This window comes from Melospiza melodia, chromosome 6 (assembly GCF_035770615.1).
Source record: "Melospiza melodia melodia isolate bMelMel2 chromosome 6, bMelMel2.pri, whole genome shotgun sequence".
In the NCBI taxonomy this organism is placed as follows: domain Eukaryota; kingdom Metazoa; phylum Chordata; class Aves; order Passeriformes; family Passerellidae; genus Melospiza; species Melospiza melodia.
The window spans coordinates 5,342,884-5,368,319 of NC_086199.1; the positions used below are offsets into that span (position 1 = coordinate 5,342,884).

At 48.9% G+C, this 25,436-nt stretch overlaps 1 protein-coding gene across 2 annotated transcripts in view; it reads left to right on the forward strand.

Moving 5' to 3' along the window:
• DAAM1 (dishevelled associated activator of morphogenesis 1) overlaps nt 1-18,088 on the forward strand; it is a 95,698-nt gene extending 77,610 nt beyond the window's left edge. For both annotated transcript variants that reach the window (XM_063159735.1, XM_063159736.1), the window contains 9 exons: nt 4,389-4,473; nt 5,253-5,359; nt 7,971-8,059; nt 8,435-8,603; nt 9,326-9,433; nt 11,862-11,922; nt 12,547-12,678; nt 14,203-14,373; nt 15,184-18,088. In XM_063159735.1, coding sequence (XP_063015805.1) covers nt 4,389-4,473; nt 5,253-5,359; nt 7,971-8,059; nt 8,435-8,603; nt 9,326-9,433; nt 11,862-11,922; nt 12,547-12,678; nt 14,203-14,373; nt 15,184-15,393 — 1,132 coding nt within the window. In that variant the 3' untranslated portion in view covers nt 15,394-18,088. The remainder of the gene's footprint in view (nt 1-4,388; nt 4,474-5,252; nt 5,360-7,970; nt 8,060-8,434; nt 8,604-9,325; nt 9,434-11,861; nt 11,923-12,546; nt 12,679-14,202; nt 14,374-15,183) is intronic.
• Nucleotides 18,089-25,436: the final 7,348 nt, after the last annotated feature.

The window sequence follows — 25,436 nt, forward strand, 5'->3', positions numbered from 1 at the left end:
CCTGAGAAAAGGGAAACCAGGTTGTGGTGGTCTGAAAAGGATGAGCTGTCAGTGTAGCTACTTGTGAAAAAAACACCCAAAGAGCAGCAGAAAATGCCATTTGTTTCTGACTCACACAGCAAAAAATAAACCCACCATCAGTAAAATTTAAAAATATTCACTCTGCTGTCTGGAGGCACAGAAGCTTCTGTGCCATCCAGGACTGTCCAGGATGCAGCAGCATGGCTGGCAGGTTGGCTTTGCAGCTGAATTCAGTATTTTCCCAGCCTGTGGTTTCTGTCTGGTTCTTCCAAGTGGAGATGGTGCCTTGTCTGGGCAGCCCAGCTGATTTCCTTCCCTGGAAAGCTTGGAGAGGCTGATGCCTGCAAAACAAAACCCATCTGGGTGGGTGCCTGAGCCCCTGGTGCTTTTCCCAGAGGTGGCTGGCAGCCTGTGGGCAGTGAGAGTGCCACAGCATTTGGGGGTAAAGCTGCCCTGGTTTTGGCTGGCTCTGCTCTGGGCTGCTTCTGGGGATTTTTGTGCTTCCTAGCAGTCCAAATAAAAAAGGATGATGATGAAAGGAGAGTTTAAAGCAGGCAAATGAGTGTGTCTGTGGCAGGCAGCTATTAGCAAGTAAAACGATGGGATTTGGGGCTGAGCTGCTCCTGGCATTGGTAGGCTGAGCGTGGAGTGGGTTTAGGTGTGATTCAGCCAGAGGTTTAAGTGTATATTTGGAAGCTAAGCACACAAATAGGTCCTTCAGTGGGAAGGGGAGAGACCCAAGCACTCAGCTTCAAAGGCATCTTGCACATCCTACTGAGTGAAGGTCTCAATTTCATCTCACCAGCAAACTCTTCCAAGAAAGCAGTGGCTGGAAATAAATTGCCAGTAACTAATCCCACAAAAAGGGCAGGATGGAGGTTGCTGCCTGCCTGCCTTTCCCTGTGGGCCAGTTCCTAGGGGAGAAGCAGGACCAGACTTGCCCTGCAAGGTGGTCCTCAGGCCTCTATGTGGCTTTTCCCAGGCCCATCCTCATGCAGGGATGTGTGGCTTTGAAGCTGCAGTGACTTGCCCCCGATGCTGCTTTGGAGTTCATCCCATGGTACCCCCAGGACCACAAGTGAGCTTCTCTCCCCAAAATCCCTTTGGGTGGTTTGATGCTAGGTGTCTCAGAGGTGGTGTAGGGATAAAGCCCAAGCATCCTTTTAGCATTCTCAGGTCCAGCTCCTGCATCTCCAGCACTCTCTGTGTATCACTGGGCAAACCCTTCTGCAGCTGCCATCCCAAAGCTGGGCTGAGCAGTGGATCCCTGGTCCCAGATGTTCCAAAGGGACTGGTCTGGCAGCTGGGCTGCTGCTGTCCCACCTTGCATGGCCACCGTGGGGCTGAGCAGACTTTCACATGTGAAAGGAGCTGCAGGCTTGGCCCCTGCTTTAGCCCAGACATTTGTGAGCTCACCAGGCATTGTCTGGCTCGCAGCATGGAAAGATTACAGCCACTGAGATACTTTATCTCTCTCTGTAGATTTATTTTTTTGCCTGTTTGCCTTGCTTTGGGAGAAATTACTGCGCAGTGAGATCACTGGATTTTCCTCCAGCTTGTAATGCAGCACAAGAACATTTTTAACACTTGCTTTTTCCTCCTGTGCTTTGGAGAAGGCTTTGCTGATGTCAGTGCCTCGCCGTGTCTCCCTCTGTGAACCCACCACATCCTTGCTTTTGCTCCCTGTGCATGGGTGTGTATTTTTAGCCCTGCTTTCTGCCAGATGCAAACCCACCCCTCTCTCCATCCTTTTCCTGCTGTGAATGGCTCATTTGATTCCCCTCTCCCAGCATTTTTTTTCCCCCTCAAATCAATGTGGCTTTTCAGGAGGGGCGCGTCCCTTTCCTGGCAGAATTTGTTTTTCCCCTTCACACTTATTACATCCTCCACGGGGTCTGACAAAAGCAGCCTGGGCTGGTGAGCTGTCACCTCTCATTGCCAGGCTGCTGCCTCTAAATCCCTGTGACAGCAAGTCCTGTGACCCCGTTCCTCTCAGACGGCTCGCCTTCGACAGCTGCTGCCAACAATGATAATTATTGTGGTTATAGATAAGCTTCTAGCTTTCACTGGCCCCTTTCCCATCAAATTGTCTGAGAAGCTGTTTTCTTCTTGCTCTCTGCTGATGCAGAGAGCAGGCTCTTGTTCTTGGCACTGGATTGTGATGATTCCTGAGAAAAGTTTGGTTGTTTTTTTTTTTTTTTGTCCGACCTCTTTCTTTTTAAATGCATTTTTATTGTTGACTGTGCTTTCAATGAGCAAGGGCTTAAAAAGTCACCCTCGTCTTCCCCCGCCCTCCTGGAGATATCATGGTACTTTTCTGTGCTTTTTAGGTGTTTGCTGTGGATGGGGAGTAGCTGCCTAAGCACCCCCTTCTCCCAGGAGCATTTGTGCCTCCCCAGATACCCAGATCCAGCCAATGTCTGCTTTCCATCAGGGTGGAGACTGGTGTTGGTGGTCTGAGCATTCCTGTTTCTGCTTGGGTGTAAAAGTTCTCCTGCAGTTTCACATCCCACCTCAGATCATGTCCCATCCTGGCCAATTCCATTGTAGGGGACAGTAGGGTCACCCCGGGATGTGGCTGCTTGTCACTGCAAGCAGCAGAGGGGATATTTTCCAAGGATTCTGGATTTGTTCCTTGTATGATGACCCCAGCAATTGTCTTGGCCTCTGCTCAGTGCCTTTGAGGTAGATTTTAATTCACTCCCTAATTAGCAGAGCCTCTCTGGGGTGCTCCCTTGAGGAGGAGGCCAGAGAGGACTGAGTGAGAAACATGGGCTCATAAGGAATGAAGATTTACTTGCCAGGTCTGTAAGATGCACCTGTCTCAATAAAGCTAATCCTTTACTTCCAGTCTTGAGCAAAATATCCCAAGCCAAACCAAGCTCTTGCTACCCTGGCCTTAGAGACCAGAACCCTTCCTGTATCAGCTTTAGCTTCCAGAAGCCAACTCCACAACTCCACAGTCTCAGTCTGCTCCCTGCAGAGATGTGGGGGTGAAAAACCCCCTCCTTGTTTAATTACTCAGAGTGATCAAGTCAGCTCCCCATCTTCTCTTTGAGCTGCTGATCAGGTTGACTTCCAAGGTCTCACATCCTGCTCTAGGGTGTGTTTCTGCATTCAGCTCATTCCTTTGAGCCACATCCAGTGTTCCAGCATCACTTGGCAGCACTGATCACTGATACATGGGGTTCCTCAAACAGGTCTTTTCAACTCTGTGGTTTTTCCCTGCGTGCAAGTACAGGGAATTACATTTTTTAAGCTGGGTCTGTTGCAATGGCTTTAACCATGACTGCACGCCATGAGAGAGAGAGAGAGGATGTAAATGGAGTTGCAGGAGTTTCTGGGCTTTCCCTTTATTTAATTTAGATTATTTTATAGACCACAACGCAAAGAATAAGAAAAATACGTGTGGTTTTGCAATCAAAGTCCTTGCAGGGAGCGGTTCCTTGCAGTCAAATTAAAGTGTAATTAATGGCTGCTGCAGCCCAGGAGGAGCTGAGGGCGTCTCTCCATCTCTCTGTTGCCTCAGCTCAGTGTGGGCTGCTGGCAGAAAGATCCCTGCCAGGAAAGGCCAGCCTGGTGCTGCTTGCTGTGACACAGTGGTCTGTGGTTTTGGAAATCTCCAATTTGAGGCTGCATCTTCAATTCCTGTTAGGTGAAGGAGAGGAAGAAAAAGGTGGAGTAGAGGCTGTTTTCCAATATCTTACACTTCCAAGAGCATTGAATCCCTACCCTTCCAAAGAAAACCAAACTGATGGGTTTCCTGGGATGCTGAACATCCGCTTGCCCAAATTTTGGATTTCTTTCTAATTTTTTCCTAGAGGAAGACTCCAGCCAAAGGTGGTGAGGAAAAATGGGAGAGACAATGCTTGAATCCAAGAACAGGAGTGGAAATTGGCCAGATTGTCCTTAAGGGTTGTGGCAGTGGGTTCAGGAGCAGTGCTGAGCTGCACTCCTGAGCCTGGGCTGGGCTCTCTTCCCTGTGGGAATGTAACCTCAGTGGCCCTGTGGCCTTTGGGGTGCTGGAACTGCAGGAGCAGCATTGCTATGGGCAGGAGTTACATCTGAAAGTTGTATGTTTAATGTACTGCTTACAATCCTTACATAAAGTACTGTTAAACAGGGAAATAGGGAATGGCAGTGTGGGGAGAGGGAGTTGGTTTGGGGGGTTTGACCCCCTGTTTGCAGCAGGGCCGGGGCTGTGCTGAGCCTTGGCAGAGCATGATCCTACCACATTTCTCACACATCCTCCTTCATATCATGCTGGATAGAGCTGTTTGTGATGCTGCTGCTGTTGCATAGGTGTGTAAGGAATCTCTCCCTGACTGCTGGGCTGGGAATAACTCTCCTTTCCCTCCACCTCCCAGGCTGAAACTCTCCAATGACGAGATCAAGCGAGCGATTTTGACGATGGACGAGCAGGAGGACCTCCCAAAAGACATGCTGGAACAGGTGGGCAGAGTGTCTCCTGCTCCTCTGTGGCTGTCTCATGCTGGGACAGTGCTGTGCAAAGTGCTTGGGACCAAAAGCACAGCTTGTGCTGGACCCTAGATTTTTTACCAGCCACATGTTGAAAAGGCACCCAGGTGGGCGGGAAAGCAGCTTGGTTGTGGCATCACTGCTGGGAGCAGCATGGCCCCCATGTGCCATTCCTGTACTTGGGTCTGCCCTGGAACCTTGAGGTGGGGCCATTTCACCTTTTTGTGGCTGCAGCTTGAAGTTTGTGCTCCGTAGTGGTTTATTTTTGAAAGGTTTGACAGTGTTTTTGCAGTCCTCAAAAGGGGAATCCCATTTTCACTCCCTCTGAATCCCTTTGGAGGCATATTATTCACCTGTCCTTAAAGCTGAGCTGGTAATTGCACTTTGAGCAGAGATGTGGGAGGATTCATTTCACAAAATTTCCATCTGCTAATAAGTAGAGTTGCAGCAAATGGGAGTCCCTGACTGACACCTCCTCTGGCAGAGCTGATGTTGAAACCTCCTTGGAGCAGACTTAATTCATTTGTTGTAAAAGCTGAGTGATGGCAGGGCAGAGGCAGGAGAGACACTGACGTGATGGAGTAACGTGAGGAAGGTCACAGGGACAGCAATAACACTTATTTCACAGGTGCCTTGGGGTCACTGCCTGTACATGCTGAGAAGGTGTTAGACTTGAGGAAATAAATCACTTTTTATCTCCTGAAAATGTGTACATGGGTCTCATATCCACTGCTGCGCTTTTTCCTTTTCAGCTCCTGAAGTTTGTTCCTGAAAAGGGAGACATTGACCTGCTGGAAGAGCACAAGCACGAGCTGGACCGCATGGCCAAGGCTGACCGGTTCCTCTTCGAAATGAGCAGGTTGGTGCCTCAGGGGACACATTGGAAATGAGCAGGTTGGTGCCTCAGGGGACACATTCTGGCCATTGGGAATGAGCAGGTTGGTGCCTCCGTGTCTTGGTTTGGAAAGGCAGGAGTCTGCTGAGGAAGGCAGGAGCCTCCCCTGACATGGAGAATGTAAACCCTCCCCACCCCTCCGAATTGCTATAAATTTTAAATTAAGGGGCTCTCAGGCAAAAAAAAAAAAAAAATATGGGAGCAGGAAATAACAGTTCTTTAATAGGGAAGAAAAAAGTAAAGGATAAAATAAAACAATGCAGTGCACTAGAACAGCACTGACAGTCAGAACACAGCCTGACACCCTGTGGGTCAGGGTGTTGGCAGCAGTCCCATTGGAATTGTGGCTCAGCCCTCCTGCAGTGTCAGGGGTGGTTCTGCTGGAGCAGGGATCCTGTAGAAAAAGTGTAGTTATCCTCTGAAGATCCAGTGGGAGAAGAGGCAGCTGCTGTTCCTCTGGGGAATCCAGTGGAGAAGCCGTGCAGTTATTCAAGAATCTCCAGATTATATCCAGGTAGGAATGCTTGGCTGGTGTTCCAGAATCTCCAGATTATATCCAGGTAGGAATGCTTGGCTCCTCCCTCTGGGCTCACATCTCCCAATGGGATGCTGTAGTTCTTATCAGCCATGCAGTGACATTCAATAGCTGTTATCAGCAGATGTCCCCTCCCGAGGGAGGAGTGATTGTGGTCACTCAAAGAGAGAGATAAGGCAAACTGCCTACTGACAAAAGATAATCTGCCATACAGATGGTAATAGAAAACATCTTGCCTTGCAACCTGGAACACTCAGGGGACACATTTTGGCCATTGGAAATGAACAGATTGATGCCTTGGGGACACATTTTGGCCACTGGCTGCATGGGTTGGTCAGGAGATGGCTGTTCCATGGAGCCTGCTTGGGAAATAAACCCTTCTTACTGTTTTTCACATCAAGAAATGAGTGGACCAAGGAGACAGGAGGGCAAGCAAGGTGCTGCAAATTATAAGGATTATTTGTGATGCTCTGGTCCTAAAATCAGGGTTGTGTTCCCATACAAGCAGCAGCAGGACAGAGCAGGAGAGAGGGATGGGGAGATGGATTTTTTTGGTGGTTCTGGGTTGATGGTTGGACTGGATAATCCTGAAAGTCTCTTTCAACCTTGATGATTCTGAGATTCTGTGATCTAACCTGGTCAGGTGGAAGGTGTCCCTACAGGGCAGAGGGGTTGCAAATAAATGATCTTTCAGTCCCTTCCAGCCCAAACCATTCTGTGATTCATTGTGGCCCAGGTGGGAAGTGCTGCTAGAATGATAACACAGTGCTCCTTTCCCTTTCATCCTAATGAATATTCAGGCCTGATGGATGTACATTTTGTCCTGCTGTGTAGATGAGTCCCACTTGTCACCTCAGGACTGACTCATCTCCAGGGCTCCTGAGACTATATAAAACTGAAAGGAAATGTCATTTCTTCCTGCTCCTGGTAGCAATCATTTAAGACTTAGGAGTCTTCAGGGATGAATAGCTTTATCTATTGCATGCACATCCTCTAGAGGTTCTGGGTTAAAATCTTGAAGCTTCTTATTTGAATTGCACTGAGCTCTTTGAATTTCTTAGTTGAACTTCAAGCCAGTCACTTGTTGGCAAGGTCAGTGAGTTTTACAATTGGAGATTGCACTGGGAGATCAAAAATAGAAATACTTCCATCCTCCCTGAGCAGTGCACCGAGGATGGGCTGTGTGCTTGCTGAGTGTCACAGGCAGGCAGGATGGAGCTGTGCAGCTCAGACCTGAGCCCTCAGGGCTCACTGACACTCAGAATTAGCTTTTCTATCACAGGTCACCTTTCTTCTTCACAGGCTCTCACCCAAGTGTTGCTCCCATGCCTTCATCCCTTGGAAAGCACAATGTGCTGATGCAAATGTTTTCCTTGATTTTTAATTTTGCCTTGTGGTCTGTAACTGACTGTGATGTCTTTGTCACCTCTGATTAGTACAACAGTGCAGTTCATGCCTCTGTGTGTGAGCATGTCTCCCGTGGGTCCTTGGTCCTGGTGACCCCAGTCAGACTGCCACGTGCATACAAGTGAGATCTTGGTTAGCATAAACACAACTGACACGAGCACAGCCATCACTGACTTGCCCAGGAAAGGGCCTTTCCAGCCCAGTCCATCATTCTGATGATCAGAAGGTCCAGTTTCATTAGTTCTGGTCATAGGTGAGCCTCTCTCCAGCTGCAGCTCATCACAAAGCCACAGGGAGCCCAGACCTCATCAGCACCTTTGCTCAGGAGTGGTTGTGAAAGAACTGTTTGTTCATAGCAGTGGGGTGTAGAGATGCACTTGTTGAACCTGCTGAGTTAAGGGGATAGGCTCAAGCATGTACTCAAAAGCCCACAGGGAGCCACCCCAGGACAGCTGTACCTTCAGTTGTCATTTTTTCCCATCCCAGCACAGTTTCAGGGAGAAAAGGGGTCATTGTTTTTAAATCACCCTGGCTCAAGCATGCTTTGTGAGCACAGCTGTGAGCAGTGGAGCAACAGAGCTCTGCCTGGAGCAAGCAAAGCTCAGCCTGCTCCTCCTCCTCCTTGTTTTCCAGGATAAACCATTATCAGCAAAGGCTGCAGTCCCTCTACTTCAAGAAGAAGTTTGCAGAGAGAGTTGCAGAGGTCAAACCCAAAGTGGAAGGCAAGTGGCAAAGATCTGCTAAGGGACTTTGTGCCAGCACAGGAATCACCCCCAGGAAGAGCATCCTCTGTGCCAGGATGAGCCTGGATGGAGCTGGCAGTGATGGGAAGGGAAGGGAAAAGGGAAGGGAAAAGGGAAGGGAAAAGGGAAGGGAAGGGAAGGGAAGGGAAGGGAAGGGAAGGGAAGGGAAGGGAAGGGAAGGGAAGGGAAGGGAAGGGAAGGGAAGGGAAGGGAAGGGAAGGGAAGGGAAGGGAAGGGAAGGGAAGGGAAGGGAAGGGAAGGGAAGGGGTTGGTGGTCACTCTTTGGGGGTACTGAGGGGGTTGCTGGTGGGCTCTTGTGGCAGGGGGTAATGTCCCACCTCTCTCTGCTTTCAGCCATCCGTGCTGGCTCCAAGGCAGTGCTGCAGAGCAGCAGCCTCCAGCAGCTCCTGGAGGTGGTCCTGGCCTTTGGGAACTACATGAACAAGGGCCAGAGGGGTAATGCCTTTGGGTTTAAGATCTCCAGCCTCAACAAGATTGCAGACACCAAGTCCAGCATTGACAAGTGAGCAGCCCCTGCCCTTATCCTTGGTACCATCCACGGGCCCCAGGGGTGTTGGGGGGATGCAGGGGTCATTAGCATTACCTCTGGGACTTGGGTAGGTGGGAGCAGTCCCCTCCTCCTGCTGCCCAATTTGGTACACCCAGTGATGTGAGTGCATTTTTTTGAGCAGGACAGTTTTCAAGGGAAGCCAAAATTCAGATCAGCACAGTGATTGATGGGGCCTTTCCTTCCTGGGCTGGCTAAATTCCAGCCAAGGCTGATTAGGATGGTCATCTTCCAAATGCTTTTTAACCCCTTTGGAGATACCAAGAGCCAGAGAAAGGATTCCCAGGGGCTTTTCTCCACAGGAACTCCCTCTGCCTCTCTCCCATGCTGATACAGCCATTGCCTGGTTTGCTTTACCCTGCTGAGCTCTGTTCACAGAGCAAGAGGAGCTGGGTCAGGTCTCAAACCTGCCTGGTCTCATCCATCAGTAAAGAGCAGTGATGCTCAAGTCACCTCCCCTGGGTTCCTCCTGTGGAGAACCCTTCCTTGCATGGACCAGGCTCCTCTGCCCTGTAGCTGTGCATGGGACAGACCCCTCCCATGTCCCCACACAGCAGCATCCTTGCAGAAATCCTCAAATAGCTCATTACTAGGGTTGGGGTTTAACCAGGGGTTTTGATTGAACAGTGAACCCCCCAAGATGCTGCCACACTGACCTCTCTGCTCCTCTCTCCTAGGAACATCACCTTGCTGCACTATCTCATCACTGTTGTGGAAAAGAAATATCCCAAAGTGCTCCGGCTGCACGAGGAGCTGAAAGACATCCCACAGGCAGCCAAAGTCAAGTAAGCAGGGTTGAGGTGGCACTTAGGCAGCCCTGGGGGCACCTCTCCCCTCATTTCAGCCTGCTTTGCCATGTCACCCCACCCCAGCTCGCCCTCCTGGCCAGATCCTGGCTGCTGGGCTGGGTATCCCGTGCCACGGCCGTGCTGGCCCAGCACTCAGGAGCAAACATCACCTGGCAGCTTTAAATCCCAGCCCCTTGCAGTGAAGGCTCTAAACTTGCGAGCTTGGGGGAGGAGAGCTGCTTGGAGCAGCCGCTTCCTGCTGTTATCTCACCACAAAAGCATTTAATTAATTTCTAATGGTGCATTAAGTAATGCGGGAGGAAGCGGTTGCGGTGTGGCTGCAGATAAAGGGCAGCTGTTTATCCTCATGTGCCAGGGAGGCTCTGCCTGCAGCATGGGCAGGACCAGGCAGCTGTGGGAGGGACTCACCTGCATCCAGATCCTGCCTGCCTCTTGTTCTGCCAGCATGGAGTTTGTGGGGTTTGCAACCAGATTTTTAACTCTGCCCGGTGACCTGTTGGGAAGAGGCTGCCCCAGTTCAGCAAAGCCCTTAAACACAGCCTGAGCCTTTAAGATCAGGAGGAATCTGCTGTTCTGTTGCCCTGCAAAGCCCTCAAGTATGTGCTGAAGTACCTCTGAAATCAGCGAGGCTCAGTTTTGGTTTTAAACTCCAGCTGGAGTTTATGGGCTTTGATGCTTCAGGGATGTGAGCAGCAAAGATCACAAATTTCTGCAGGCAGTTGTGTTAGCTGTGGACATGAAAAGGGGCTGAAACTGCAGCCCTTTAGAGAGGATGCAGCTAGAACAGATTACCCAGAGGAGTTATGGATGTCCTCTCCCTGGCAGTGTTCCAGGCCAGCTAGGTTGGTACTTGGAGCAATCTGGGATGGTGGAATGCATCCCATGGCAGCAGGGTTGGAGCTGGATGGGCTCTGAGGTCCCTTCCAACCCAAACCATGCCATGATGCTATGAAATATACATGGAGTTTACAGTGGCTTGAGGGTCTTCTAAGCTTCAAAGGTCTCTTGTAGCAGTGGTGGGTTCCTAGGGAAGATGTGTGTTGGACAAAACAAGGATTCTCATGTGTAAAATGCAAAATAATCAGCCAGGGGATGAGCACAGTGACAAAACAAATCTTGGTGTGCAGGCTCTTCTGCCAGAGGGTGGTTGGGCACTGAACAGGCTCCTCCAGGGCTGTGGTCACAGCCCCAAGCCTGACAGAGCTCCAGAAGCATTTGGAGAATGCTCTCAGGCACAGGGTGGGATTCTTGGGGCTGTCCTGTGCAGGGCCAGGTGTTGGACTCGGAGATCCTCATCAGTCCCTTCCAGCTCAGGCTGTTCCATGGTCCTGTGGGTGTGTGGTGCTCAGTTTGCAGGCACCAGCTGAGGGCATGGCTGAGCAGGACATGCTCCATGCTGCTGCAGGCTCTGCCTTTCCCATGCTCCTGACCTGCAGCTGTTGCACAGACACACGTGTGGGAAAGAAAACGCCTGCACAGAGGGTTTCTTCACCCCCCTAAACTTTTATCATTTCTCTCTAAACTGGACACCATATGTAACATTTGGGTTTGGTCCAATCCAGAGCAAAAACCAAAAAGTTTCTAAAGCTCTGGAAAACCCTGAATTCCCCCCAGTGCTGCAGCTGTGAAGCAGAAACTGCTGCCTCTGTCAATCCCACCAGTAGTAATGAACTGCTGGAGCACAGAGCTCCCAAAAGTGCATTTTCCCAGACTAAACCTGCCAGGAATGCTTGCCCCATGACCCAGCATCAGCATTTCCAGGGACCCCAGCCCTTGCACAGACACCCCTGGAAAGGCATCAAGCCTGTGGTCACTGAGGCCTTGTGAGAAAGCTTCCCCTGACATAGTAGTGGTAGGAACCCATAAGCACTTGAATTTGAAGCTCATCAGGGGCTTGAGCCTTGTGTAAACAAAGGCAGTGCCAGACGTGGTGATTTATTTTGATTTCTCTATATTTGGGCTGTCTCCCTTTGTGAAAGGCTCGCTGCTCCTCACAAGGATGCTTTGCCTGGTGTTCACCCAGCCATGGTACCCTGAATAACTCTCCCCTGTGCACTGGGACAATGATCTTATCTTCTCCTGGACCTGGAGAGAAATCTGTGCCCAGCAAGGCATTCTCCTGAGCCATCCTTTCACTTGGAGAGGGCTGGAGGCTGCTGAGCTTGCTAAAACCTTGCAATCCCCTTTGCTTTGAAACAAGCAGCTGCAGCCACTGTGAGCTAGTCCCAGCTCAGAGGCTGTCAGCCTGATTTGCTGCTTGAGACACACTGATCTGCACTGCAAAAAGGAGGCAATGTGGGCATGGTTGGGGTCTTTTCAGTGGGAAAACCATGGTGAAGTTGGTCAGAGAGCTGTAGATTTTGCTGGGAAATGCTGAAAATTAACATCCCGCTATTTCCAACAGCATGACTGAGCTGGAGAAAGAAATAAACACCCTGAGAAGCGGCCTGAGAGCAGTGGAGACTGTAAGTATTATTTAAATCAAGTACAGTCCAGCCTGGCTCTGAGCAGCACTGCATCCCTCCTTGGGGAGGCAGGCCAGGGAGCTCCCAGTGAAGCTGCTCTTATCTCACATCCTGGAGATGTGTTTGCCTTTCCTTCCTGCCCTGCACGTGTGCCTGCCCTCCCAGGGCCATTCTGGCTCTGAAGTTACCATGTGTGATTAGGCACACTCATGGTTTATGTCAGATACATCAAGGGAGGCTGACTAAGCCTAGTGATGATGCCCAGGGAGTTCCTGTGATGTGCAGAGGGGTCTCCCCTTGGCTGTAAAAGCACTGAGGGTTGGGGAGCACTTCTGCAGCACAGCTGGAGTGGTGATGAAATGGTGGGAGTATCCCAAAGGACTCACTGTCTTGCTGAATTATCCTGCTTCCATAAGCTTTCCTGCAGGATTTGGCTGAAGAGCTTAGTTCAGGCAGTGTAATCCAGGGTGTCAGGCATGGCAGGGGGAGCAGCAGTGCTGGTGCCAGCAGAGCCCCTGGCACTGATTCAGGCACACTCCCAATGATGTTACCAGATGCCAATGGTATTTGTGTCCCTCATCAGCCAGGCCTGACCAGATTTACCCTTTTTTTTCCCCCCCAAAGGAGTTGGACTTCCAGAAGTCTCAGGTTCAGCAGGCAGGGGACAAGTTTGTGTCTGTGGTCAGCCAGTTCATCACATTGGCCAGCTTCAGCTTCTCGGACGTCGAAGATCTCCTGACGGAAGCAAAAGAGCTGGTAAGGCCACCAAAACCTGTCCTTGAGATCTGAGCAGCTTTCCAGCCTCACCTCCTTCTCCCTGGCTGTACCCAGTTGGCATTGTCCTCCTGACCCATGCCTGGGCATTATCATGGACCTCCCTGAGGCCATGGCTAACCCAGGCCACCCCTTTGGCCTGCTGGTGGTAACCTGGCAGAGATATTCTCTGCAGAATAGGAGTGGTGATAAATGCTCTGAAAGTTGTATCATCTTCTGCTGACATGGCTGGGTCTGGAGGACAGGGTCTGGTCATGGTCCCCAGCATCTGTGGAAGCCCACTCTGAAGCAATTTTCCATGGTTGTTGGAAGGGATGGGCTGTGTGGAGTGCTCCAGCTCTTTGCTGTTTAAACACATGTCCAGATTCAAGTTGTGTTCCTGTTTTCTCTTAGGAAAGCAGAAACATCCCTGTTTTATAAACTTTATATCACATGAGGAGAGCATTTTCAGCCTTCCCTCCCCCACCAGAATCTCTAGTAACATGGCAGAGAATTGTAATATCTTGATTAAAATCAGCAAGATTAACCTCAATTATATTGACTTATATAGTGGCACTTCTCAGATTCCTCTCTGCATCTTGAAGTGTTAGGTCTCTTAAATAAACAAAGAAATAAAAATGCACAAAATGTCTTTTGAAGAGCCAGGGGCTCCCCCGCAAATAAAACTAAATCATACAGGCAGGCTTTAAAAATGTTCCTCTTGGTCTACCCTGCAATATCAAAGCAACTAATAAATCTGTTGGTGCTTTGATTTTGTTTTTCTTTTCTTTTAAGCGTGCTTATCTTCAGAATGTGCCTTCACAGTTTTAACAAACTTGCTGTGCACAAAGAGTCTCCTTCAGGCTGGAAGTGAGAACAAAGAGTGTCAGTCCCAAGGACAGCTCGGGGGCTGCTTGGGGACTGGGACATGTTGGCAGATTGTGGATGTCCTGTCCTGACCCCTGCTACGGCCTCATTCGACTCCCTCACATTAATGCTGTGCAAACAGCACAAGAGGCAGGAAAACTCCCTTATTTCCCTGCCCAGGGCTGTGCCTGAGCCTGGGCAGAAATCTCTTTTAGAAGTTTCACCAACACATTTGGTTTCAATAGCAGAGCATGTGGCAATGATAAATAATACCCCAAAAATACTTCAAAGAAAAACTTAAAAGTGCAAGTTTCCCTTCCCCTGCCGTGTTTACTATTAGTTTTATGTCTTCAGTCCCACAATATTTTGCTTCCTTGTTTTTACTGCTGCTTAGTTAATAAAGTGGAGCTGGGGCAGGGGAGGCTCAGCAGAGCCAGAGGCAAGATGGGGAGAGGGGGCTTGATAGTGATCCAGGTCTTGCAGGGCAACAGGTAACACATCAGGTGATTTATTTCAGCTCTAGATCAAGGCTTGATGAGGCAAAGCCCTGCTGTGTGCTATGGCTGCTGGCAGTGTTTCACTCTGCTCCATCAGGTTGAAAGTTTCACCAGTCCAGTGGCTTTATCCAAGACTGATGCACCCCTGTCTTCTCTCTTCCAGTTTTCCAAGGCTGTGAAGCACTTTGGAGAAGACACAGACAAAATGCAGCCTGACGAATTCTTTGGCATCTTTGACCAGTTCCTTCAAGCTGTGACCGAGGCCAAGCAGGAGAACGAGAACATGAGGAAGAGGAAGGAGGAGGAGGAGCGCCGGGCACGCATGGAGGCACAGGTGAGCACACACCAGCAAGTCTGGCAGCACCTCCAGGGCATCTGGGAGTGACAACAGTGTTATGATGTCCCCATGGTGGCACAGACAGCACTGAAGGCTAGGAAGGGAGCTTCTGTGGTCTTAGACCCAATGGCTTTTCACTTTTGATTACTTGATTAATGACCTTGGGCTGGGGAGGTCTTGCAGCTGAAGTGTGCAGCAGAGCTGGTGCTGTTGGCTGCTGTGACCCACAAGCAGCAGCCATGGGGCTGTGACCCTCAGCCCATGGCTTTTATCACAGAATCTCAGAATCATAGAAAGCTTTGGACTGGAAGTGACCTAGTTCTAGTTCCAACCCCCTCGCTGCGAGCTTGGACACCTTCCACCAGACAAGGTTGCTCCAAGCCCTGTCCAACCTGGCCTTGAAGCACATCCAGGGATGTGGTCTATCAATAACCCTGACCAGCACTCATGTGCTAAGCACTGGGGTGGGAAACAACCATTGAGTTCCATGAGTTTGGGGATCCACAAGCAGCAGCCATGGGGCTGTGACCCTCAGGCCATGGGTTTTATCACAGAATCATAGAAAGCTTTGGACTGGAAGTGACCTAGTTCTGGTTCCAAATCCCTCATTGTGAGCTTGGACACCTCCCACCTGACAAAGTTGCTCCAAGCCCTGTCCAACCTGGCCTTGGAGCAGGGATGTGGTCTGTCAGTAACTCTGACCACTGGGGTGGGAAACAACCCTTGAGTTCCATGAGTTTGGGGATCACCACAACCACCTGTATGACACTGACCCGCCTTCCTTCCCCCCTCCTCCGCGGCCTGCAGCTGAAGGAGCAGCGGGAGCGGGAGCGCAAGGCCAGGAAGGCCAAGGAGAGCGGGGAGGAGAGCGGCGAGTTCGATGATCTGGTGTCGGCCCTGCGCTCAGGAGAAGTCTTTGACAAGGACCTCACCAAGCTGAAGCGCAACCGCAAGCGCATCACCAACCAGCTGGCCGAGAGCGGCCGCGAGAGGCCCGTCACCAAGCTCAACTTCTGAGAAACAAACTGACAGCAGAGCCCAGCAAAAGACACGTGGGTCAGTCTTTCTGAAGTGGCTGCAGTTTTTTGGGTTTCTTTTTTTTTTGTTGTTGTTTCTATGACACTGCCTTGCGATTCCAAGCGGAACAGTGGCACGCGCTCTGTCCCCTGTGCGGGCGAGTGTGTGTGTGTAGATACTGTGTACATAGTCGGGTCGGGGGGGTGTGGAGGGAGGTGTGTGGGCAGCTCAGTGCCAGCACCACCTCCTCCCCACTCCAAAAAGTAGTTCTCCCCATGCACAAGCACAATGCCGCGTCCGTGGAGCAAGAGAGGACCCAAGGCCAAGCCGCCGGTTGTCCCCATGGTCCCAAAGCCGACGGGGAAGCTGCCTCCTGCTGCTCTCCTGCTCAGAACCCACCCCAGGGCCATTTGCAGGGGACGCCTTGCACACAAGCCGAGCGGTTTAAAGAAGAAAAGACAAAAAAAAAAAAAAAAAAAAAGCAAAGTTGACTGAACTTTAATCCATTGTTTGTTTGTTTGTTTTCTCTCATTGTTGTGATTATTCTGAGAAACTCGCAATCCGTGCGTCCGCGCTGGTTCCCCAGCTCGGCGCCGCGCGTGCTCCCGGCGATGCTCTTCCCGTCATCCTTGGGAAATGCTCTTTTTCCTCCAGCTGCCACCTTGCTAAAGGACAAACTTTACCCCAAAGTGCTTCTCGCTGTAACGCCACACTGATGTATTTATACTTTTGCAACGTTTTCTGGCCCAAGACGGTGGGAAAGGTTCGGTTCTCGGAGGAGACGAAGAGCATAAACTTTTGCGTTGTAACTTTTGTTCTTGCTTTCTGTTCAATGGGACAAACTGTATCCTCTGTCAAGGTGGGTCAGGACCAAAGGTCTCTGAAATACAAAGGGGTTGGGGTAAAACCCAGCAGCTTTCACCTGCCTTCTTTTCCTTTTTCTTTCTCGGACACACAGAAGCAGTGATGCCAAGAAACACTCGTCTCTTAGCCAGGTCCTTTTGGTTTGCTGTTCATTGTCATTGCAAATTTGTAAGCAGAACTACCTGTCAAATGTCAGTCCAAAAAAAAAAAAAAGAAAAAGACAAAAAAAAAAACCAATAATAAAAGTAATTCAGAGCTCTCAGGGAGTAATAATTTAAGGGTTTAGAAAATAAGAATTGGAGAATAAAAAATAACCACCATTAACATATTAACATTTCTATTCTTAAATTATGCTGAGTATATAGAGGACTGTTACTTTTTACTTTTATTTATTTGTGGTATGTTTTTTAAGAAAGCAAAACAAAACATTTTTATACCACCAATACTTTTGTGATCTTTTTTTTTTGTTTGTTCTTTTTTCCTGTGGAGAGATGAGTTTGTCCCTGTTGCACTAGATATTAACACTATTTGAAACAAGGTTGGTTGTCCTTTTTTTTTTTTTTTTTGTCAGATAATCGGTATTACTGGTGGGTATGGGATGTCAGTTAACTATATGTACTGTATAGCAAAAGTGCTGTTTAAACTAATTTGTATAAAAAAATATGGTTCTAAGCACCGGAAGGCCGTGGGGTCTGTGTGCTGAGTGAAAGCTGTGAAATCTCTCTCGAAGCAGAGTTGTCAAGAGCTGTGGTTTTACCATTTTGTTCTTTTCTTCATTGCAACGTTTAACGCACTGTAGATTAAAAAAAAAAAAAAAAAAAGAAGAAAAAAAGAAAAAAATACTTTCTGAGTAGCATTTAAAGCAGTAATAAATAAAGCAGGTAAGTGCAAAAATAAGGTCCAGCACCTCATAGCCAAGCAGCTGCAAAACCTGCAGATTATGTTCAAAGGTGGAGTTAAGCACTTTGCTTTAAGAAGGAGGGGGAAATAAAGACAAAAGGTAATGATAATACTATTCCTTAACTAAAGTGCCTCTATTTATATTTTTTATTTATGGCTGAAAAAAAATGGGGCTGATACAATTGAGGGAATGGACTATGGGGGGAATTGAAAATATATAAAATAAGAAGGAAAAAAAAAAAAGGTTAAAAAGAAAAAGGTTAAAAAGAAAAAGTTTGGCTTCTGATGGTTTAAGGAATGGTTGGTCACACGTGTTTAATTGGGCAGGTGGTGGGGTCAGAAAGGGCAATCTCCTCCCGGGGCCCTGGGTGCCAGCACCCACCCCTGGGTGCCAGCTCCTGCCTCTGCAACCCCAGTGCCACATCAGGACCTTTCCTGACAGATTTCCTCTTGCCCTTCCAAACCTCTTGGGTTGTTTTTATTTTTAAATTGTTTTACAACAGCCTGATTATCAGGCTGACTTTGCCATTTCTTTGTTTTCTTTCAAAAAAAAAATAGAAAAAAGAAAAAAAAATTATATCTCTATAAATAAATACAAAGGCTGTGTGCAGGTAATTCCATGTGCCATTGTCGAAAACTACTTTTAGATTGGTGCTGGTGTAAGTAGCCACTCTTTTCTCTTGGGTGTGTATTTTAAAGATGATTTTTTTTTTAATAATGCCAAAAACAAAACAACAAAAAAAAATCCATAATGATTTGTAAACAAAAGTTTATGTCTTGGACCTTATTAGCTTCATAGTGACTAAGGTAGTCTGTTAGGTGCAAGGATGTTAGTAGTTCTAGCTAGTGGGAAATGCTGTGTAATGTTATGAGACTGTACATTTTCTAAGATGGCAATATGCAATAAAGCAAAACGATTTCGGTGAGTGTACACGGCAGAGCCTGAGTTATTTTTTAGGGGAAATAAATGGGATAATTAGGAATTGAGGCAGTTGTTGCAAAAGAGGCTCTCTGAGGGTTGCTCTTTTTTGGGTGTGTTTGCAGGCATTTCTGGGGTCAGGTGATAACCCTTGCCCTGAGTGCTGGGTTTTAGGAGATTTGGGGTTTTCCACCCTGCTGGATTTAAGGCAGTTGGGTTTTTCCACCCTCCAGGATTTGCAGCATCCTCATTGTCCCCCACATGTGGGTTCTGAAATGCCTCCCAGTTGGTGAACCCGTTCATTTCTCCTCCTTTTGTTGTTGCTGATGCGTGTTCCCACCTTGGTGGGAATTTTTCCAAAAGCCCACTGGGGCTTTTCCAGGATCCTGCATTGAGGCAGCAGCCAGTTTTGTATCATGGGATTGGATCCTGTCCCTTTTTCCAGGAGAAGTGCTGGCTGGGCTGGCCACTGTGCCTCTGGCTAGCCTATCTAGTGATGTTTCCTTGGCAGTAGCCCAAACCCCTCCTGGCTTATTCCTGCTCAGCTTTTCCTTTCACACACACCTTTCCATCCAGGCTGTGTTACTTCCTTTTTCCAACACCCCTGAGTGAATTTTGCAGCACTCAGACACCCCCAGGCCCCACTGCCTGTGCCAGTGGGAGCATCTGCATTGTGCTCTGACCCATGGGCTTCCCATTTAGGATTGGGGCTGGCAGGGAGCACAGATTCCATCACCACCCCTGGCAGTTGTGGGCTGGTGATGCCATGGGAAAGCAGCCCAAGGCTGGTGTTGATAGGACCCAAGGAAAACAGGAATAGCTTCAACTTCTCTTCCCATCATAAATCCCCATGTCCCCAGCGTAGGGCTGGTTGGGGTTTGTCCATAAATAGATGGGAACAAGCTGGCCAAAGCCCACAGACCAATAAGGACCTGAAATTCTAGTTTGTGGCAGATTGCAGGTTTCCTGGGTCATGCCATTGTGTGACACAGGGGGCAGGGTGGCTGTGAGCAAGGCCAGGACACAGCTATTTATTCAACCAAAATACCTGATGGGAAAAAATATCCTAGTAACATACAAGCTTCCTCAACTTCAAACCCTTCCACATGGCTGGATTAGCAGCATCTGTGGTTTAAGGATACAAATTTCAGATACAATGTTTGTTACCCAGGGGGAAAAGGGGCCAGGGTGGGCACTGGATTGACACACCTGTGCTGTGTAAGCCCATGCCCACTGAGGCTCCTGTGCCCCAAATCCTGGAGGCTGTTCCCTCCTCTCACAGCACACCCTGGTGTTCTGGATGGTCCAAACCTGCCCGGACCCACTGGTGCCAGGGAAGCTGCCGGGCACGGCACTGCTGCAGGAATTGTCCCGTGGGGCCACCCGGGTTGGTGGCACCAAACCTGCTGAGCCAGCCCTGGCTGTGCTCTGCTCCAGCCCTGCAGCTTTCCCTGCTGCCCAGAGCGACAGGAGTGTCAGGTGTCACCTCCCGCCCTCCGCCTGGCAATGTCATCCCTGGCACTCTCCCAGCTGGGACAAGATGAGTCAAGGGCTTGTGGCAATGCCTGCTGCAGGCACGGCAGCAATGCAGCATTGCATGCAAACTCAGCTCAGCAAGTAGGGCAGGCACTGCCAGGTGGGGAGACACACCCAGCTCCCATCCTGCTGGCAGCCACCCTGCTGGAATTCTGGACTATTTATTTCATCCCAAAAAAGGGGACTGTGGGCCCAATGGACCTGTCAGAGTTTGAAATCCCTGCTGGAGGAGGGAAGGGGTAAGCAAAGCAGGGATGTTGCCAGCTCTGTTCCCACCTGTGCTGTGGGACATGTCCCCACTGCCACTGTCCCCGTGTCACACCTCAAGCTGATGCTGTGGGGTAGAACTGCACTTTGCCATGTCCTCTCTCACACAGCCTGATCAAATCTGCAGTCCTTGTGCAGGGCTGGCACTGCTGGACTGCCACGGGACAGGCAGGCCAATGTCAAGTCTCATGTTCAATGTCGAGTTTCATGAGGAGCAACTGGGAGAGCAGGGGAGGCTCAGCCTGGAGAAAAGGAGGCTCAGGAGGGACCTTCTGACTCTCTACAGCTCCCTGACAGGAGGGTGGAGCTGGTGGGGGTTGATCTCTTCTCCCAGGTAACAAAGAACAAGATAAGAGAAAGCCTCAAGTTATGCCAGGGCAGGTTTATATTGGATGTTAGAGAAAAGTTCTTTGTCCAAGGAGTTACCAAACATTGAACCGGCTGCTCGGGGCAGTGGTGGAGTCACCATCCCTGGAGGTATCTGAAAGCCATGTAGATACTGCACGTGGGGACATGGTTAATGGTGAGATTGGCAGTGTGGGGGGAATGGTTGGATTCAATGATCTTAGAAACCTTTTCCAATCTAAATGATTCTGTGATTCCAAACAATTCTATGATTCTATGATTCTAAACTCTCATAAAAGATGCTTATTTCATCACCCTCTGCTTTTGGTGAAAACATTCTCTGAGCTTTGCTTCTGGGGGAGACGGGAGAGGCCGAGAGGACACAAAGGTGATGGATGCAGGAGGGAGGGGATGAGCCCCATCTCCATCTCCTGCAGCAAATCCTGCAGACATCTCTCCAGTGAGCTCTGTCCCTGGCATTGTTCAGGGTCCCCCAACAGATGCATGTGCAAAGGACAGTTGTCTGTTTGAACCAGGAGTGCTCTGACCTGAAACCTCTGAGTATTTTGTGTCATTTTTAGCGTTGAACCAGGCGTGCTGAGAATGTGCAGGTAAGCCAGGGAGAAATCCCGTGCTGCCGGGCCCCACCGGAGCCGCAGCAAAGGCAAAGTGCCATCTGCTGGCTCTTTCCACCTGCAGCATTTTAGAGCTGTCAAGCACAAAATAAATTCTGCTGCTTGTTTTCCTCTGCGATCTCTACTGTGCTCTGAAAAGTTCTCATGCTAAATTTTCTGTGGAAGTTTCCCCCAGCATGGTTGAGGAGGGCTAATTTTATTTCTCTCCATTGTAATTCGAGTCTAATAGCCGAAGGTCACAGCCTGTGGCTTCTCTGTGACTTTTGGCAATGCCCAACCTTCAGGTGGATGCTCAGGGTGCGCGCGTGCAGGCACCAAAAATGCACTTGTGTGTAAGATAAAGTAACTCAGAACAGTTTCACTCAGGGTCATCTGAGCTTACTTCCATGGCTTTGAAATGACCACAGAATGCCCCACGGCACCACAGTGTCCCCAGGGCTCGCCCCAGTGCCAGGGTTTGTGCTGGGAGCCTGTTCCTACCCAGCTTTCTGTGAGGGTACCAGTCCTTGGTTTCTCTGGGTCTGGATTGGAGGCACTTGAGACAGTAATTCATGTTCAGACTCAGGTGTTTATTATTTCTTATCAGTAAAACTGCCTCACTACTGTAGGCTCATTAGCAAGGCACAAAATGGCCAACAATCTCTTGTTACAAGTCTCTTTTAAGACTAAACTATCCAATTAAGAACTGACACCTGGATTGTTTTTCCTTTTAACCCAATAACTGATCCCAAAGAGCCCCCAATGAGGACTTTTCCACCCAATTACAAAATGCCACTCAAACCCATGAAAAAGAAGCATGAAGAAGAAACCCAGGACAACACCCTGTGCCCTCCATCCTGCTTCCATCCACAACATACTAAAAATCCCAAAACCTCAATTTCTCACCAAGTGACACCTACACCGCTCTCTATAATCTATTTCACATTTTTGTGGATTCCAGTCTATCTTGAAGTCTAGGAAACTTTCTCCATGAATGAGGGCCACAGTCAGTGTTCCCCTGGGGGCCAGGGCACCCCAGAGCAGACACAGAAATATTCCCAGTGCCCTGGGTTTCCACATTTTGCATGCACTCTGCTCTCACACTGCAAAGAACTTGAAATTAAACTAGAGTTTCCAGTTCTCATAGCAATTCTGTGAAGGGGAGTCATTGAAATTGCCATTTTTCCATTCCTCTCTTTACTGGCCCATACTCCAGTATTTGCTCAGGGGTGGCTCAGCAGGAGGGGCAGGATGACCCCACTTTGGTTTTGGGCACCACGAAGCAGAGCTGCTCTAACCCAGGATTATCCTGGGCACCAGCACAGCAACTCTGGAGGACACAGCTCTGTTCCTGCTGCCTAACCCATGGCTTTGGCCTGCCAGGACACTGCTGCAGGCTGGGCTGGGACAGTGCCCCTGCCTTTGCCTGGGCTGTGGGTGCTGAGGGGTGCCAGCAGCTTTTCCGTCTCCTTGAATCTGTGCTGCGTACTCTGGCATGGCTTTACTTTGCCAGGCTCTGTGCAGAGCATCCCCTGGGCTCAAGGAAAAGTAAGGAAGGCCCAGTTTTGTGCTTTGCCCTGCTCCTGATCATTGCCTAAAACCCTTTTTGCTGTGAAATCAGTGAGAAGCACTCAGGCAAGGCCTGGTTTCTATGGCAAATCTTTCCAATTTAATAGCAGGAGGCGATCACCATTTGAGTTACATTTTCTGTAAAGACTCCACAATTCAGATGCTGTATTCAGAACTAGACATGACCTCAGGGATGCTATATTACCAAATGTTCTGTAAAATGCACCAGACTGAGCACAGAAGCCACAGGCACAGATCAGGCACATTAGATTCCACTGGAAAAAACAAGTGACCTGGTTACTCAGAGCATTTTTCATCCCTGATGCTGAGATTAGTTCAGAGTATGTTGCTAAATCAGGTAAGCAAATTACATTTGTGGGGTCGCAAGGGAATTACTGGGAGGGCACGATGAATTTCAGAGAAATTTATTTTGCTGGTTTTGTCCACATCTGCCCTGGGGTGTGTGTTAATTTGTAGGGGTCATCCAGAGGGGTTTTGAAGCACCAGCATCCTCCCAGCTGCTCTCTGATGGGAGTGGACTGGGCTGAGCTGGTGTTTTCCTTAATCTCACACAGGAGCCAGCCTGGTGTCCATGTGCAGCCCCAACGTGGGGACAATTGTCACCTGCTCTGAGTGTGAATCCCTCTGGCCAAGCCCCACCCAAAGGGTTTAAGCCTCGGCATCAGAGCTGCTGGCAGAAGCAGGAGGAGAAGAGCCTCCAGCCAGGCATGCTCTGGCCCCTGGGGGAAACACGGATGTTCCTCCAGGTGTGGGAGGCTGATCAGCACTATTTCCACTCCCAATCTCCATCCCAGGAACTGAAGAATATAATTTTCCTAAGTGATTTCCCCAAAGTCATCAGGGCTGCATCTTTTATGGTGGCAAGGAAGTGTCCCCACGTCTGAAGGGGAAGCAAATGTGTGGAGCTCTGTGGTTTGCAAACACCTTTAACTCTTCAGTGCACACAATAAAAGGCCCCTGAGGAAAGGCACAATCCTCTGATCTAAAGAAATCTTAAAAAAAAAAAATCTTTGTTACCTTTATGATTACCTTTTGATGTTCCCTTATCTTCTGAACTGACTGTGCAAGACATAAGATTAAAAATAAAGGCAAGAATAGTGGATGTGTAAAATTAAGGATCCCAAGTACTCAGAAATTGCTCCCTGGTTGGTTTTGTGATTGCTTGCCTCTGTGAAACCAGCTGAACCTGGAGGAGTTCAGTGCCAGCAGTCAAGAAATAACACAAATAACAAGCAGCTCCTCTCAGGGTGAATTTACTTCCTCTGCTGAATCACAGCTGGATCCTACTCATCTCCTATGATCACCAATGAGCCTGTGGGCACACTGGTGTGCTCTGCCACCCAGCACAAGCAGCCCCAGCACACAACCCTCCTTGTTAAATTTCCTTCTGTCACAGCCCCCCGGGTGTTCATGGCTGAGCTCATCCAAACTCCCCAGACAGATGAGTGCAGGTCTCAGTGCTGTGCCCTGGGGTTTCTGCTGCTTTCACTCTGATTTCCCCTGTGACTCATCCATTTCATGCCACTGAGAGGGATTCACAGTCTGTCTCTCCCCCTGTCACTTTTCCTCATGCTTTTTGCAGCAGTGATTCCCTAGGAAAAAAAAAAAAACTGGAAATGCTGAGCTGCTGCCCGAGAACCTTGGCTGTGGTGATGTGGATGCTTCAGCACCCAGGGAGTGTCCTGCCAGCAGCATGGCACTGAAACCCATCACTCCTCAGCAAACTGGGAGCAGCAGGAGGGCTGGCCTTGTCCTCCCACATTCAGCCCCAGTGAAACCACTGGGACACACCCCAGGATCGATAATACTGGATCTTATTGTGGGTTATTCCTCTGGAGGACTTGGGATCTTTGCTTTCTAGCACTTTGTGGCTCACTTTAAAAAAAATAAAAGGACAATAAAAATAGAATGCCTTATTGAAAATGAGCAAAAAAAAAATGGTTTGCATTCTGATAGTTTCTTGCAGATACGTGCTTATAGTTTGTTAGAATTAAAGTACTAAAATATATTATTAAAATTATATTGTAATATATTGCAATTACACATTCTCAACATTAACTACTACTATAAATAAATAGTAAATCTATTTCCTTTTGGTCTTAGATCAGTTTTAAGAACATAGGAAAATCCATCCTGTGGAATTTTCCTCTCTACCCATTTATTATTAATAACCAGAGTCATCATGTGAAAATACAAAAGCATCCGAGAGCAGCTGTGCTGCTGAGCAAAGCATTCTGCCACACTGGGAGTGATCTCAGCAGCCCTGCAGGCTGCAGCTCTGCATGCACAAAATGCCACTTTTCTGATGTGCTTCCCAAATTATTCATTTCAGCCTGCACAACCAACTTCCCAAAGAGCAGCACGTGCTGGATCTGTCTTTTGAATTAGTTTTTGGTGAGGTGCTCTTTGGGCAGCAGTCACAACCCCTACCCTGAGTGCTCGTATTTGGGATGCAGCAGTTCTGAGGGCTGATCCCATTAACAGAAAAGCTTTTCTCAGGATCTCTGCTGGGACAGCTCTGCTGCTGCTGAGGTCTCTGCTGGCATCTGCTGGATACAGGAATCAACACCAGCGCTGAGAGAGAGGCAGCAACGGGGTAATTTATTTCATCCTCCTGAGCTCTCCCCGTTCTGGTGATTGATGGCAGCTATTACAGCCCATCTGGCTGTCACTTGTAAATACTGCTAATTGGACTGCTAATTGTTCACAGCTCCTAAGCTATGCACGCAGCATTTGCTTTGAACGGAGGCTTCATCCACCGATTAGGAAGGGAGTGGAAAATAACTACTTGAACGAATCTGATGATTAAATCAGCAGGAAAACTACCACTGCGTGCAGTTGGAGGAGTGTGTTCTGAAATGCTTGTCATTCATCAAGACTTAATGTTTTCCTTCTAAGATATAATGCATTAGTTCAGTCAGTGGCATGTTATCATTGCCAAATAGCAAGGTATTCTTAAACTGAGGGTTTAAATATGCTGGAAAGTCAACAGGAGACTAAAGAGCCCA